This window comes from Salmo salar, chromosome ssa12 (genome assembly GCF_905237065.1).
Source record: "Salmo salar chromosome ssa12, Ssal_v3.1, whole genome shotgun sequence".
NCBI lineage: Eukaryota > Metazoa > Chordata > Actinopteri > Salmoniformes > Salmonidae > Salmo > Salmo salar.
In genome coordinates, this window is record NC_059453.1 from 79,724,416 (window position 1) to 79,742,599 (window position 18,184).

Sequence of the window (18,184 nt, forward strand, 5' to 3'; positions counted from 1 at the left end):
GTGTATAGGAGTCAGGCGCAGGACAGCAGATAAGAGTAAATAAATGTATTTTACTCAACATAATATAAATGCAATACAAAAACAGAGCCCACAATAACGGACCTACCTACATAGAAACAATCACTCACAAACAAACATGGGGGAACAGAGGGTTAAATAATGAACAGGTAATTGGTGGATTGAAACCAGGTGTGTAAGACAAAGACAAAACAAATGGAAAATGAAAAGTGGATCGGCGATGGCTAGAAGGCCGGTGATGTCGAACGCCGAACGCCGCCCGAACAAGGAGAGGGACCGACTTCGGAGGAAGTCGTGACAGTTGGAGAACACATTGGGAGGGATCTTAGACCATTCATCCATACAAAATCCTTCCAGTTACTTGATACCCTTCATCTGCACTTATGGACTGCCCTCTTCATTTCAAACCACAGGTTTTCCACCATATTATACAGTAGGTATGGGGTTCTTTAATGCCAAACCCACCACTGGTGTGTGTTGCCAAAGAGCTCTATGATAGTTCTTCTGGAAGGTTCCCCCATCTCCACAGAGGAACTCTGGAGCTCTGTCAGAGTGACCATCAGGTTCTTGGTCACCTCCTTGACTAAGGCCCTTATCCCCCAACTGCTCAATTTGGCCGGGCGGCCAGCTCTAGGAACAGTCCTTCGACCTCATGGCTTGGTTTTTGCTCTGACATGCATTGTCATCTGTGGGACCTTATATAGACAGGTGTGTGCCTTTCCAAATCTTGTCCAATCAATTGAATTTACCACAGGTGGACTCCAATCAAGTTGTAGAAACATCTCAAGGATGATCAATGGAAACAGGACGCACATGAGCTCAAATTCGAGTCTCCTAGCAAAGGGTCTGAGTACTTATGTAAAAAAAAGTATTTCAGTTTTTTTATATTTAATAAATTAGAAAACATTTCTAAAAACCTGTTTTCGCTTTGTCATTATGGGGTATTGTGTGTAGATTGATTAGAATATTTCTATTTATTTAATCCATTTTAGAATAAGGCGGTAACGTAACAAAATGTAGAAAAGGGGAAGTGGTCTGAATATTTTCAGAATGCACTGTACACTGCACTTGATTAACATCCCTGTTTTCAAGGGTTACACTGCAAAAGGACTGCAGCAAAAAATATAAAATAAACAGTGTTATTTTGGACGCAGTATTTGCAGCGTACTGCATTTATACTGTACTCTAACTACAGTTATACTGCAGTGTACTGCATATATACTGCACTCTGACTGCAATATTTTTCATAAGGGCATCTCAGTCTCCAGACTTGAAACCCATCAAAACCTGTGGTTTGAACTGAAGAGGACAGCCCATAAGCACAGACGAAGAATATCAAGGAACTGGAAGGATTCCCCCCAATATGTTCTCCAACTCATAAAACATTTTTGAAAAAGGCTCATTGCCGTTATCCTTGCAAGATGAGGTATTGAAAGGTATTGATTTATAAAATCACAATATCTCACGTACTGTACTGTACACAAGCTGAGTGCTAATTCATTATTTTGGCCCTCTGTTCTGCTCCTTTCATCCATAAAAGTTCACTTTGAATCGGAGACAGCCTTGACGTTAATGGGACTTTTTACTGTTATACAACCTTGCTGGGAAACGTTCATTTGCATATCTGCATGCAAGGCGGCTTTACTCTTCACAGCCTAATGGCTGCAAATGCAATAATTCACTTTTTTATTGCCTTTTGTAAACATACATTAGATTTAACATATTCATTGGTGTTATCACATCTGTCGGGGCAACTTTCATTTCATCTGATAGGAATTTAAAGGTGTTTAATTAAGAAAACCCTGCAGTTCTGATTTTCTCTGCCTCAGTAAGGTTGCAGGGAAGGTGGGTGAGGCCCCTACCTCATATGTTATACATGGTTAGAGAAATAGGCTATGGAAATAGTATACTACTGTATGGAAAGAGTGTACTGTATGGATGTTGTCCACATTGTGTACAGTTCTGTAATTGGTTGTTTTGTCGCCATACTCTTGCTAGTAGTGCACTTATTCAAGAGAAAGGGAAAAGGAAAGGTGGATACGTCGTCAGTTGTACAACTGAATGCATTCAACGGAAATGTGTCTTCCGCATTTAACCCAACCCCTCGGCGCCTGGAGAACAGTGGGCTAACTGCCTTGCTCAAGCCACAAGGAATGCGACTAAACACACAAAACATCTCAGGGAGAATAAAGAGTCAATCCAGAATATTCCTTAAATGTGAGTCTTAAAATATTATGCCCTTTTTGTTTACTTCTTTATGGCTAGTTGCAGCATTTAATTTCAAAGTGTTTCCCGGGGGCGACCTTTGGCTGGGTCTGCTTTGCCTCTGACAGCACTGACATTCAGCCCACACTTAACCAGCCAAACAGCCCCTAGACTGGTCCTCTCCTCCATACTGCCAAGCCTCGCGCTGAGAAAACAACACACAATTCTCCAGTCTGTCTCCACAGTGGCAATTTTCCTGCAATTATCACACGTTGCTCGTTAATCCAAAAGCCAACACAGTAACATCTCTTCAATTTTCTCTAGACTCCTCTGTACTTATTGCCTGTTTGCATGTTTTCTGCCATCTTCTTTGTATTTCAAGTTGCTAGTACTGGAACAAACAAGTCAGGTTTGCTCACTATAACAATCCCTCTTCAAAGTCACCCTCAACAGCACAGCATACATTTTGAAGTCATGGTTAGGTTGAGTGAAATGGTGTAATAACATGCCAAGTCTTCAAAGCCTTTATTTTCGGTGATCCTCTCTCCCATCGGAGTGCAAGACAGTAAAAGGCAAACATTAGAACATCAGCATCCTTCTGACACCAGTCTTTCCTCAGCCAATACAGTTGTCGTCCTGCCCCTCCATATTGACCATATCATAGTCACTCAACTGCAGGGTGGGAGAGACACATTTATAGCCATCCTACCTCTGCAGCAATCCCCAGAAGTCAGGACGGATGAAAGAAATGAATGTTAGGGATGTTCATTTTGGAATGGTGCAAGAAAGAGAAATAGAGGGAGAAAAAAGAGAGTGAGTGGATTCAGACAGCAATGCAACAATTGCACACACTTTTCCTCCATTGCATTAGAGGGAGAAATAGAGTTAGAGACATAGAGAAATGATATCGAGAAAAAGAGTGAGAAAGAAAGAAAAGTAAACAACAAAGTCTCAGCAGAGACATTTCATGGTGGGATTAGGCAGGAAGACAGTTCTGTTCTGTAGGTAAAGCTTACCAACCCAGACAGATACCACTCATTTCTCCATTGCATTCGTCATACCGCCAGGTAAAATAATCCCCTTTACTGCAGTGTTTAATCAGTGTGTTTAACTTAATCCCAGCTTTATCCCAACTCAAGAGGTAAGGGAGGTTCACATCGATTTCAATGGACATGAGAGAAGTCTAATTTGCTCATCACCTTGCCTCATCGGAAAAAGTATGCTGCTTCTAACAATCCTGGCTCTTTGTCCTTATCCATTTTCCTTCTCATAATTCATTGCTGTGTCTGCAAAAAATCATCAGTGATATAGAAGGCCGCCCACGGCAGGGCTACTGGCTGTGTGAGGGTCACACTGCCGAATGCTGTAAAGCATTTCACACAATCTCTTCACCCCATTGGAAGATTACAGTAGAAACACAGGATGATACTGCTCGACTTATGTGGATGGTGATTACACTGTGTCATTGCATAGTTGATATCACTGCCTTGTGCCTCTGGTCTCTAAGTGAATGAATCAATTATATGCGATAAGCAGCTTAAAGTGTGTACTTTAGGTTAATTCTCAGCCTTTTTTTTCAGAGAATCTAAGAATAAGTACTAAACTCAGCAAAAAAAGAAACATGCCTTCTTCAGGACCCTGTCTTTCAAAGATAATTTGTAAAAATCCAAATAACTTCATAGATCTTCATTGCAAAGGGTTTAAACACTGTTTCCCATGCTTGTTCAGTGAACCATAAACAATTCATGAACATGCACCTGTGGAACAGTCGTTAAGACACTAACAGTTTACAGATGGTAGGCAATTAAGGTCACAGTTATGAAAATTTAGGACACTAAAGAGGCCTTTCTACTGACTCTGCAAAACACCAAAAGAAAGGGCCCCTGCTCATCTGCATGAACGTGCCTTAGGCATGCTGCAAGGAGGCATGAAGACTGCAAATGTGTCCAGGGCAATAAATTACAATGTCCGTACTGTGAGACGCTTAAGACAGAGCTACAGGGAGACAGGACGGACAGCTGATCGTCCTCGCAGTGGCAGACCACGTGTAACAACACCTGCACAGGATCGGTACATCCGAACATCACACCTGCGGGACAGGTACAGGATGGCAACAACAACTGCCCGAGTTACACTAGGAACGCACAATCCCTCCATCAGACTGTCCGCAATAAGCTGAGAGAGGCTGGACTGAGGGCTTGTAGGCCTGTTGTAAGGCAGGTCCTCACCAGACATCACCGGCAACAGCGTCGCCTATGGGCACAAACCCACCGTTGCTGGACGAGACAGGACTGGCAAAAAGTGCTCTTCACTGACGAGTCGCAGTTTTGTCTCACCAGGGGTGATGGTTGGATTCATGTTTATCGTCGAAGGCATGAGCGTTACACCGAGGCCAGAGTACACCATACTCTGTAACTCAGGCAGTTGTTGTTGCCAGTACACCGTACTCTGGAGCGGGATCGATTTGGAGGTGGAGGGTCCGTCATGGTCTGGGGCGGTGTGTCACAGCATCATCGGACTGAGCTTGTTGTCATTGCAGGCAATCTCAACGCTGTGCGTTACAGGGACGACATCCTCCTCCCTCATGTGGTAACCTTCCTGCAGGCTCATCCTGACATGACCCTCCAGCATGACAATGCCACCAGCCATACTGCTCATTCTGTGCGCGATTTCCTGCAAGACAGGAATGTCAGTGTTCTGCCATGGCCAACGAAGAGCCCAGATCTCAATCCCATTGAGCACGTCTGGGACCTTTTTGGATCGGAGGGTGAGGGCTAGGGCCATTCCCCCCAGAAATGTCTGGGAACTTGCAGGTGCCTTGGTGGAAGAGTGGGGTAACATCTCACAGCATGAAATGGCAAATCTGGTGCAGTCCATGAGGATGAGATGCACTGCAGTACTTAATGCAGATGGTGGCCACACCAGATACTGACTGTTACTTTTGATTTTGACCCCCCCTTGTTCAAGGACACATTATTCCATTTCTGTTAGTCACATGTCTGTGGAACTTGTTCAGTTTGTGTCTCAGTTGTTGAACCTTGTTATATTAATTCAAATGTTTACACATGTTAAGTTTGCTGATAATAAACGCAGTTGACAGTGAGAGGACGTTTCTTTTTTGCTGAGTTTATGTACGTTTTCCTCTAATAGACCTCTAGCCTAACCAACCCCGTCATCAGAGAGCTGTGTTTCCTCTGCAAGCCTGGTCTCATAGACTAAACGTAACATAGTAAATGTTAAATCAGGGACACTCAGATTAGTATGATATGTTTCATTTGGTATGGTTACGTACTGTAAGACAGATGGTTACTTAAGACAAAAACGAAAGTAGGGTGGTTGGTCATGGTGGATGGGTGGGCGTATAACGCGAATGTCTAGCAACCCAAAGGTTGCAAGTTTGATTCTCATCACAGACAACTTTAGCATTTTAGCCAATTAGCAACTTTTCAACTACTTACTACTTTTTATCTACTTTGCAACTACTTAGCATGTTAGCTAACCCTTCCCCTAGCCTAGCTAACATTAGCCAGCTAGCTAATGTTAGCCACCTAGCTAGAATTCGTAACATATCATACATTTGGCAAATTCGTAACATACAGTACATTTTGCGAATTAGTAACATATTGTACGTTTTCACATTTATAACATATAGTATGAATTGTAATTTGTAACATTTATGAAATGAGTGATGGACATCCACAAATTAATACATACCATACAAAATGTAGCATATCATACTAAATGGAGTGTCTCAGATTTACATACAGAATAATATGAAATGCTCTGAAACCAGGTTGCCTCCACAGTTCGATATCAAAGAAATATCATTCTCTGTGAACCTGTGTGTTGAGTGACTTCAGAGTGACAGAGTAGAAAGCTAATCGGCGGTTCTGTGTAAAAGTCAACCTGAGCATGCACAAATAAAGTGAGTCTGAAACCATGTTCATAATTATCCTTAAAGTCTATATGTTGGAGGTCAGGCTTAGTATGAAAAGTTTAAATAGGAAATTGCAGGTATTTTGACCAATAAAGGGTAGGTTGCCAAGTCTCAAAAAAGGGTTTTCAGTCAATCATATTTCATGGCTTTTAGAAAGGGCTCACAGAGCTTTTTGCTTTTTTTCTACTCACAGTTGTCCCCCAATGTTACTTATGAAGATGAGATTACAGGGTAGCAATACAGACTGAATTGAAGTGTCGTGAGTTTTGTTTGCGTGTTCTACAGTCTTGTAAAGATAGGGACTGGGACAGGTAATGTATCATCCATAACGTATTTTGGGGGGGGGGAAGTTGTTATAAAACATTCACTTTCATCAAGGTTTTATATGGTATCTAATTGGTTTTGTTATTTTCATTGTCAGTATCCTTTTTCAGCATTATGATATCCGTAACATTCATAACGCTTGTGGATGTGATGGATATTGATGTATCATATCTTGGTTTTAGAAGCTTGTGCATTCACCACCATTTGTGTGATTGTTCTGGGATGTATTCTTCAGACTTTTACTGAAGCAATTCATTGTTGATATCTTGAAAATTATGTGTTTTAGCTAAGATTCTCTTGGAATATACAGTATATGCCGAAAGGCATTTCTCATACATGACAGTACTGATTTCTGGATAGAAAGATTAGATGTGTTTTTCAATAATCTGTGAATAGTCCTACAGTGTATTTTTCAATTGAAAGTCCCCCAGAATATTCAAACCTTATCCAGTGTCCAGAAAAATGGTTTGCTAGTATACGCACAGCTACAGTATATTGTCTCATTTGCATATCTTGTTACAATATTTCAGAAAATTTGTCGGACAAAAAAAAGTATTAATTAAATTGGTAAAGGTACATTTTTAAACACACAGAGTGTACAAAACATTACGAACACCTTCCTAATATTGACTTGCATCAATATTGGCTGCATGACCTTTGGGTGGTGGACCATTCTTGATACACACGGGAAACTGTTGAGCATGAAAACCCCAGCAGCGTTGCAGTTCTTGACACAAACCGGTGTATCTGGCACCTACTAACATACCCCATTCAAGGCACTTAAATATTTTGTCTTACCCATTCACCCTCTGAATGGCACACATACACAATCCATGTTTCAATTGTCTCAAGGGTTACAAATCCTTCATTAACCTGTCTTCTCCCCTTCATCTACACTGATTGAAGTGGATTGAACAAGTGGCATCAATAAGGGATTATAGCTTTCACCTGGATTCACCTAGTCAGTCTATGTCATTGAAAGAGTAGGTGTTCATAATGTTTTGTACACTCAGTGTATATAAAGGGTGTGGTTCCTGGCCTTGTATACTATTCAGGCTACCTGTAATTATCCAATCCTAAGGTACTATGCCTTTTGCTGACATTTTAAAAACATTCTAAATGACAACAGATGTGTTATGAATTTGATCAAGACATCTTTCTGATTTGAATGTCTTTTTCAGACTCTGTAACATCCATAACGGAGGGTGTAACATCCATAACGGAGGGTGTAACATCCATAACGGAGGGTGTAACATCCATAACGGAGGGTGTAACATCCGTAACGGATGTTTTTCCCCTCTAAAGTAATAATGGAAAAGACAATATTTTCAAAATGATCATTTTTGTGTTCAGCTAAGCCTTTCCTTCGAAATGACAATGCGTATTTTGACTTAAGACTTACAAACTCAAACTTTTGCTGATATGTTCAGTCTCCCCAAAAAGCTTGGCCATTTCATGTAGCATCATAACACTTCTTATTTGCAAAATTTCTCCCCCAAATGGGTACTATAGACACACACATCAAAAGTTGAATTTATATTTTGTTTGTCCATTCTGTGAGACATTAAAGTTGTGATTTTGCATGCAAATGTAATGTCCGTAATGTTGCAATCGCCCTAATCTGTAATCACTTCCACTTTTAGGATACATGTTTGTTTGCTTAGATCTGTTACTTTAATGGACATTCATTTTACCTTGGCAGCATCCGATAGAACTCATCAGGGCACTAAAAAAAGAGAACCGTAACAAACAGGCTTTTGTCTGTCTGTCTGTCTGTCTGTCTGTCTGTCTGTCTGTCTGTCTGTCTGTCTGTCTGTCTGTCTGTCTGTCTGTCTGTCTGTCTGTCTGTCTGTCTGTCTGTCTGTCTGTCTGTCTATGTTATAGCCACTTGGGGAAAGAAAATGTTATTTTTATTGTCTTGTATGTGCATTAGTAAAATCTATTTTTTTCCTGATGCATTTGTTAATGGCGAGGCTTGCCAGACCAGCTCTGCTTTAATTTGAATGATGCTCTAGCAGGAGTCTATTTCTTACCCAAGCTGCATTGTCTAATGGAGGGAGGGAGCAAGGAAAGGTGAATGCTTTGTCTCGCCTGCACTACACGACACAAACTCTCCTCGCCTGCGCTACACAACACACTGTCCTCGCCTGCACTACACAACACAAACTCTCTCCTCGCCTGCGCTACACAACACACTGTCCTCGCCTGCGCTACACAACACACTGTCCTCGCCTGCACTACACAACACAAACTCTCTCCTCGCCTGCGCTACACAACACACTGTCCTCGCCTGCACTACACGACACAAACTCTCTCCTCGCCTGCGCTACACAACACACTGTCCTCGCCTGCGCTACACAACACACTGTCCTCGCCTGCACTACACAACACACTGTCCTCGCCTGCGCTACACAACACACTGTCCTCGCCTGCACTACACAACACAAACTCTCTCCTCGCCTGCGCTACACAACACACTGTCCTCGCCTGCACTACACAACACACTGTCCTCGCCTGCGCTACACAACACACTGTCCTCGCCTGCACTACACAACACACTGTCCTCGCCTGCACTACACGACACAAACTCTCTCCTCGCCGGCGCTACACAACACACTGTCCTCGCCTGCACTACACAACACACTGTCCTCGCCTGCACTACACAACACACTGTCCTCGCCTGCACTACACAACACACTGTCCTCGCCTGCACTACACAACACAAACTCTCTCCTCGCCTGCGCTACACAACACACTGTCCTCGCCTGCACTACACAACACACTGTCCTCGCCTGCACTACACGACACAAACTCTCTCCTCGGCTGCGCTACACAGCACACTGTCCTCGCCTGCACTACACAACACACTGTCCTCGCCTGCACTACACAACACACTGTCCTCGCCTGCACTACACAACTCAAACTCTCTCCTCGGCTGCGCTACACAACACACTGTCCTCGCCTGCGCAACACAACACAGACTCTCTTCTCACTTGCGCTACACAGCACAGACTCTATCCTCACCTGTGCTACACAACACAGACTCAACACAGACTCTCTCCTCTCCTGCGCTACACAACACAACACACAATACACTCTCTTCTCACCTGCAATACACAATACACTCTCTCCTTGCCTGCAATACACAATACACTCTCTCCTTGCCTTCAATACACAATACACTCTCTCCTCGCCTGCAATACACAATACACTCTCTCCTTGCCTTCAATACACAATACACTCTCTCCTCGCCTGCAATACACAATACACTCTTCCTTGCCTGCAACACACAATACACTCTCTCCTTGCCTGCAACACACAATACACTCTCTCCTCACCTGCAATACACAATACACTCTCTCTTTGCCTGCGCAACACAAAAGACTAGGCCTGGGTGATATGGCCCAAAAATCATATCTACAATATATTTTTACTATTTTCTACATTGTAGAATAACAATGAAGACGTCAAAACTATGAAATAACACATATAGAATCATGTAGTAACCATAAAAGTGTTAAACAAATCAGAATATATTTTAGATTTTTCAAAGTAGCCACCCTTTTAATTAAAAAAGGACTGTGAGATCTGCATGCTTAAACATCTTCTTAATGGAGGAAAAATGTATACCCATAAATAATGTACTGTGCTTTATGTATGAGTTGAATGTCTGTTTATGAGGGCATTACAGTACATGTCAAAAGTTTGGACAAACCTACTCATTCAAGGGTTTTCTTTATTTTTACTATTTTCTACATTGTAGAATAATAGTGAAGACATCAAAACTATGAAATAACACATGAAATCATGTAGTAATAAAAAAACTACTAAAAACAGAAATATATACTTAAAATATTTGATTCCTCAAAGTAGCCACCCTTTGCCTTGTTGACAGCTTTGCACACTCTTGGCATTCTCTCAACCAGATTCACCTGGAATGCTTTTCCAACATTCTTGAAGGAGTTCCCACATATGCTAAGCACTTTTTGGCTGCTTTTCCTTCACTCTGCGGTCCAACTCATCCCAAACCATCTCAATTGGGTTTAGGTCGGGTGATTGTGGAGGCCAGGTCATCTAATCATTCTCCTTCTTGGTCAAATAGCCCTTACACAGCCTGGAGGTGTGTTTTGGGTCATCATCCTGTTAAAAAATAAATTATAATCCCACTAAGTGCAAACCAGATGGGAGGACGTATCGCTGCAGAATGCTGTGTTAGCCATGCTGGTTAAGTGTGCCTTGAATTCTAAATAAACGCGTCTCACAAAGACATGGCGGTTGGAACCAGAAATCTCAAATTTGGAAGACAGATTTCTACTGTTCTAATGTCCATTACTTGTGTTTCTTGGCCCAAGTAAGTCTCTTCTTCTTATTGGTGTCCTTTAGTAGTGGTTTCGTTGCAGCAATTCGACCATGAAGGCCTGATTCACGCAGTCTCCTCTGAACAGTTGATTTTGAGATGTGTCTGTTTCTTGAACTCTGTGAAGCATTTATTTGGGCTGCAATTTCTGAGGCTGGTAACACGAATTATCTTATCCTCTGCAGCAGAGGTAATTCTGGGTCTTCCTTTCCTGTGGTGGTCCTCATAAGAGCAAGTTTTTTCATAGCGCTTGATGGTTTTTGCGACTGCACTTGAAGAAACTTTCAAAGTTCTTGAATTCTTCCGGCTTGACTGACCTTCATGTCCTAAAGTAATGATGGACTGTCATTTCTCTTTGCTTATTTGACCTGTTCTTGACATAATATGGACTTGGTCTTTTACCAGATAGGGCATACCTTTTCAGAACACAACTGATCAAATGCATTAAGAAGGAAAGAAATTACACAAATTCATTTTTAACAAGGCACACCTGTTAATTGAAATGCATTCCAGGTGACCACGTCATGAAGCTAGTTGAGAGAATGCAAAGATTGAGCAAAGCTGTCATCAAGGCAAAGAGTGGCTACTTTGAAGAATCTCAAATATAAAATATATTTTGATTTGTTTAACACTTTTTTGGTACCATATGATTCCATGTGTTATTTCATAGTTTTGATGTCTACACTATTATTTTACAATGTAGAAAATAGTAAAAAATAAAGAATAACCCTTGAATGAGTAGGTGTGTCCAAACTTTTAACTGGTACTGTATTAACTCATTCACTTATCCAGACAGATTCTCTCTCCAAAATCAAACATTTGTCAATACACTCCTTTCTTTTCATGACTTCCAAAACAGACTTCCAAAACAACTGTATGGCCCTGTCTTTAAGAGACGATACAATACCTCCAAAAAATAACAAAATAACATGCCAATTAAGCTGTCCATAAACTCCTCTGCAGCAAATTTCAATAGGTTGTTCTCCAGTTTCACTCAGTGCTCTTAGAGAGAAGTAGAAGCAGCACTGCGATTAGGTCCATAAATGTCATGCGGAGCCCATAAAGCATTTTCATTCTTCTCAGTGTCCTCTGGTGTTCTGCTCATAAATCGGTCGCTCCTCTTCCCTGATTGGAAATACTTCACTTGTTGCTGTGGCAGGCTGGCAGCCTCGCTGATGGAGCACAATGCATTAGAGTTTCTATTCTCCTGCTCAGCCTCCGTTAGCATTTGGACCCCCCTGTCAGTCAGTTGCCTGCTGCTTTTAAAGTTGAGTCGCCTAGCAGCTCCTTGCATCACGCTCTGCAGCTCATCAAAATGTGGTTTTGTTAATACAAGATTATCAAAGGCTTGTTACAGTAGCCAAGTGAAACAATCGGCTCAACAGTCGTACCATACTGTCTGCTGGCGTTGGGTGTTTATCAGTCCCTCTTTCTCGCCACTGGTGCCATGTTGCATGGTTAAGGGATGCTGTTTGATGTGGTGTGTAATAATGTACAGTCATGGTAAATAGCGTGTGACATTCATTACATGATTCCAGGTCTCTCTCTCTCTCTCTCAGGGCAAGAGTGGCCATGCCATTTGGCTGTTTAACGCTCGGGGAAAAGAAGGATTACAACAATCCCTCGGAGGTGACTGATAAATATGACCTGGGACAGATTGTTAAATCGTAAGTGTGCTGCTAGTGGTCCACCAGACTGAACAAACAGGAAATACATGAAACCCACCATCAACCCTCTAGTCTGGGTTTTTCCTTTGTATGGTATGGCACCAGATTATTTGATAATGTACTAAGTAAAAAATCAATAAGGACAAATGCGTTATTCAAGTCCACCTACAATGTATAGGAAGGCTGTTCCCATAGCCATAATGATACAATCATAATCAAGGGCTTTACTAATTTAGAAACCCATTTACGTTTACTTTGGATGTTTATAAATGTGTGATTTTGTGCATTTCCTTTTCAGGGAGGAGTTCTGTGAGATCTTCAGGGCAAAGGACAAAAACACACTGAAAATGTTTACTTGTAAAAAGTTCTTGAAAAAGGATGGGAGGAAAGTTCGGAAGGCTGCAAAAAATGAGATCCTCATTTTAAAGATGTGAGTTGCTGTTATCAACTTTAAACTCTGCCATCTGTCATTTTGTGTCTGCGTTCACAAAACTATTCTCTGTAAATGAATTTTGTTTTATAACAGATGGTGTATTATTCCTGTAGGCTATGTGAATGTGTAATCTCTATGAGGAATAAGATGTTTCGTTTCTATACACTTTATCTTCTGACAGAATGCGCACAGTGGACATCCATTAGAGCGAAGAACAGGGAAATGTCTGCAGCATTTTTTATGAAAAAGGAAAGCAAATTTCATCCCACTGAATGATCACACTGGGTAGCATTATTTTCTCTAACGGTGTTTATCTCCAACTATTTTTCTCCCATTAGGCTCCTTATTCATCATTCTGTGGCAGCCTCTCTTTCATCACATCCCGCTCCAGTAAAACCAACATTAGCATAACCTGAGCCTTATCAAACAATTTGTTACAGGCAGTAGGGAACTCAAAGAACACAGATGAAAAAGCCAATGTACATAATGGAAGATGAAAGTGTCATTTCTTGAAGGGTTATCTAATACCGTGGAGTCTTTTCTCCCAATACACAAAAGCATGACCTTCATCGGGCTTGCAATTTCAATTGGTTTCTTCAAATTCTCGAACAGGAGGATTTGATATATTTTCTTGTGGTTGGTGGCCATTACTTTCAGTGACTGGAAAATATACCAGTCTGTCAGTCCAATCCCCTGAAGCACCATTGAAAGCCAGCAGCACACCTACCACATACGGCCAATGGTTTCCATGTTGTCTAACATCTGAAGTGTTACACTCTCTCGCCTCGCTGGCAAAACTCACCTTGAAGTTTCTTAGCTTGTGCAGTCGTTATCATGGTCATAGTCAAGCACTCTATACTGTTCTGCCGCATAGTCGTCCTTGCACATACAGTACCAGTCAAAAGTTTGGACACACCTACTCAGGGTTTTTCTGTATTTTTACATTGTAGAATAATAGTTAAGACATAAAAACTATGAAATAACACATATGGAATCATGAATTAACCAAAAAAGTGTTAAACAAATCAAAATAGATTTTATATTTGAGATTCTTCAAAGTAGCCACCCTTTGCCTTGTTGACAGCTTTGCACACTTTTGGCATTCTCTCAACTAGCTTCATGAGGTAATCACCTAAAATGCATTTCAATTAACAGGTGTGCCTTGTTAAAAATGTATTTGTGTAATTTCTTTCCTTCTTAATGCGTTTGGTCAGTTGTGTTGTGACAAGGTAGGGGTGGTATACAGAAGAAAGCCCTATTTAGTAAAAGACCAAGTCCATATTATGTCAAGAACAGCTCAAATAGGCAAAGAGAAATGACAGTCCATCATTACTTTAAGACATGAAGGCCAGTCAAGCCGTAAAATTTCAAGAACTTTGAAAGTTTCTTCAAGTGCAGTTGCAAAAACCATCAAGCGCTATGATGAAACTGGCTCTCATGAGGACCACCAGAGGATAGGAAAATCAGAGTTACCTCTGCTGCAGAGGATAAGTTCATTAGAGTTACCAGCCTAAGAAATCGGCAATTAACTACACCTCAGATTGCAACTCACGGAGTTCAAGTAACAGACACATCTCAAAATCAACTGTTCAGAGGAGACTGCGTGAATCAGGCCATGGTCAAACTGCTGCAACAAAACCCCTACTAAAGGACACCAATAATAAGAAGAGACTTGCTTGGGCCAAGAAACACAAGTAATGGACATTAGAACAGTAGAAATCTGTCTTCCAAATTTGAGATTTCTGGTTCCAACCGCCAGGGCTTTGTGAGACACGTTTATTTAGAATTCAAGGCACACTTAACCAGCATGGCTAACACAGCATTCTGCAGCGATACGTCCTCCCATCTGGTTTGCACTTAGTGGGATTATAATTTGTTTTTTAACAGGACGATGATCCAAAACACACCTCCAGGCTGTGTAAGGGCTATTTGACCAAGAAGGAGAGTGATTAGATGACCTGGCCTCCATAATCACCCGACCTAAACCCAATTGAGATGGTTTGGGATGAGTTGGACCGCAGAGTGAAGGAAAAGCTGCCAACAAGGGTTCAGCATATGTGGGAACTCCTTCAAGACTATTGGGAAAGCATTCCAGGTGAAGCTGGTTGAGAGAATGCCAAGAGTGTGCAAAGCTGTCAACAAGGCAAAGGGTGGCTACTTTGAGGAATCAAATATTTTAAGTATATATTTCTGTTTTTAGTAGTTTTTTTATTACTACATGATTTCATGTGTTATTTCATAGTTTTGATGTCTTCACTATTATTCTACAATGTAGAAAATAGTAAAAATAAAGAAAACCCTTGAATGAGTAGGTTTGTCCAAACTTTTGACATGTACTGTAATGCCCTCATAAACAGACATTCAACTCATACATAAAGCACAGTACATTATTTATGGGTATACATTTTTCCTCCATTAAGAAGATGTTTAAGCATGCAGATCTCACAGTCCTTTTTTAATTAAATTGATTGTTTACTGATGCATTTTTTCCTGCAGATGTTTGCCGTTCCTCTCGGCATGGCTGACTGTTGGAGTGTGTTATTCATGAGTGTTAATGTACCCATATACCGTACTGTATGTGTTTCAATGACGGCACCCCCCATCTCTCTCCACCCCTCACACTCCTTTTTACTTTCCTCTCTCCCCCTGTGGCCTGCTCTATCCAGGGTGAAGCACCCTAATATTCTCCAGCTGGTGGAGGTCTATGAGACCAGAAAAGAGTATTTCCTCTTCCTTGAACTGTGAGTTGAGTCGTCTGATTGGTTGAGATTGCGCTCCTTTGCAGCAGCAGGCGTCTATGTGTTGATTATGCACTCATGGGGAATGAACTGTAGTAGCTGGAGGCCATGTAGATATGAGCACAGCTCTGAACTCCCCTTCTGCAGCCTTCATTTGCTATTCAGATATTATTCATTTCTGGCTGCTCCATATTCTCATCAGTCTGTGTTCTTGGGGATTTGTTGCATTACCATAGATACATTAAATATATGATACTCATCTCCTCCAGGATTGCATTGATTTGTGAGTCTGTAATTCTGGTCATAAGGTAAACTATCAGAGATCAGAGGAGAATCCAGTGTTGAAATGAATGAAATCATCACATTAAGCAGGTTTGGTGGATTCCATGATTTGTTGACTCTTAAAGTCTTCGCCCTTGGCGAGGCTATAATTTCTATGGTAATTGCATAGTAATGCAATTTTTCAAACATATTTTTACACGTTCAAAGTGTCTCTGTGTCAGTTGTATTTTTGAAAAGTATCTGTGAATGCTTTGATCCAGAGACATTGTCAGGCGCAAAGCATCTACAGTAGGTCAGCACCAAACTTCATGCCGTTCTTCCCACAGTGCTACAGGCAGAGAGGTATTTGATTGGATCCTGGACCAGGGCTACTATTCTGAGCGCGACACCAGTAATGTGGTCCGTCAGGTGTTGGAGGCCGTCGCCTACCTTCACTCCTTGAATATTGTCCACAGGAACCTCAAGGTACTAAGCCCTGGGGCCTCTGATGGTCAAGGGGAGGACCCCAATATACTGTAAATGCCTGAATGTTGAGCAGCACTCCTTCTTTTAAATTCCACAGGTTCTTTAAAAGTAATTGACGTGTTGAATTACTGTAGGTTGGAGTATATACAATATATATATATACATACATACATACATACATACATACATACATACATACATACATACATACATACATACACATATATATACATACATACACACACACACACATATATATATATATACACACACACACACACACACACACACATTGTTGTTTTGGCTCTGTACTCCAGCACAAATATCATACCCCCAAGAAATGCTAACCTCTCACCGGGGGGGGTGTATGATATTTGTGCATCTAACTTTCTCACTCATCATTATTCCTGATTCATTCAGGATTATTTGTAATCATGGTAGCATCCACATTAATGTACAAGTGTTTAGAAACATATTATATTCTTATTTACAATAAAAGATACTCCAAAATGACACAATACATTATTTACCATTAATTTCTACTGGGCACAAAATGATCTGAAACAACCAAAACAAACAGCAATTGCATCCAACAAATTTGAAAATTAGCTTGATGTAGTCACTGTGTGCTATGAATATGGGATCAAATACTTTACTTTTTACTACTTTAATACACATAAATGAATTTGTCCCAATACTTTTGATGCTGTAATTTCTAAATGATTCTCCCAATATAGATGAAAATACCCTCAAATTAAAGCTGACAGTCTGCACTTTAACCTCACAATCATTGCATAATTTCAAATACAAAGTGATGGAGTACAGAGCCAAAACAACAATAAAGAAATGCACTCTCCCAATACTTTTGAAGCTCACTGTATATACTATATACAGTGCCTTCAGAATGTATTCACACCCCTTGACATTTTCTACATTTTGTTGTGCTACAGCCTGAATTTAAAATGGATTGAACTAACTTGTATTTCCCTTTGGCCTACACACAATACCCCATAATGTCAAAGTGGAATTATGTTTTAAGAAAGTTTTACAAACAAATTAAAAATCAAATGCTGAAATGTATTGAGTCAGTAAGTATTCAACCCCTTTGTTACGGCAATCCTAAGTAAGTTCAAGAGTAAAAATGTGCTTAACAAGTCACATAAAAAGTTGCATGGACTGAATCTATGGCAATAATATTGTTGAACATGATTTTTTAATTACTACCTCATCTCTGTACCCCACACATACAATTATCTGTAAGCTCCCTCAGTCGAGCAGTGCATTTCAAACACAGACTCATCCACAAAGACCATGGAGGTTTTTCAATGCCTCACAAAGGGCACCTATTGGTAGATGGGTAAAAAAAAGACATTGAATATCCCTTTGAGCATGGTGAAGTTATTACTTACACCATCTAAAGTGTATCAATACACCCAGTCACTACAAAGATACAAGCGTCCTTCCTAACTCAGTTGCCGGAGAGGAAGGAAACTGGTCAGGGATTTCACCATGAGGCTAATGGTGACTTTAAAACAGTTACAGAGATTAATGGCTGTGATAAGAGAAAACTGAGGATGGATCAACAACATTGTAGTTACTCCACAATACTAACCTAATTGATAGAGTGAGAAGAAGGAAGCCTGTACATAATAAAAACATTCCAAAATATGCATCCTGTTTGCAACAAGGCACTAAAGTAATACTGCACAAAATGTGGCAAAGCAATTAACTTTTGTCCTGAATAAAAAGTGTTATGTT

At 40.8% G+C, this 18,184-nt stretch overlaps 1 protein-coding gene across 1 annotated transcript in view; it reads left to right on the top strand.

Moving 5' to 3' along the window:
- Window positions 1–18,184, top strand: part of LOC106565755 (caM kinase-like vesicle-associated protein) — a 103,796-nt gene that overhangs the window by 75,211 nt on the left and 10,401 nt on the right. The window contains exons 2-5 of the mRNA XM_014133238.2: window positions 12,401–12,508; window positions 12,807–12,938; window positions 15,608–15,682; window positions 16,288–16,426. Of these exons, the coding sequence (XP_013988713.1) occupies window positions 12,414–12,508; window positions 12,807–12,938; window positions 15,608–15,682; window positions 16,288–16,426 (441 nt within the window). The 5' untranslated portion in view covers window positions 12,401–12,413. The remainder of the gene's footprint in view (window positions 1–12,400; window positions 12,509–12,806; window positions 12,939–15,607; window positions 15,683–16,287; window positions 16,427–18,184) is intronic.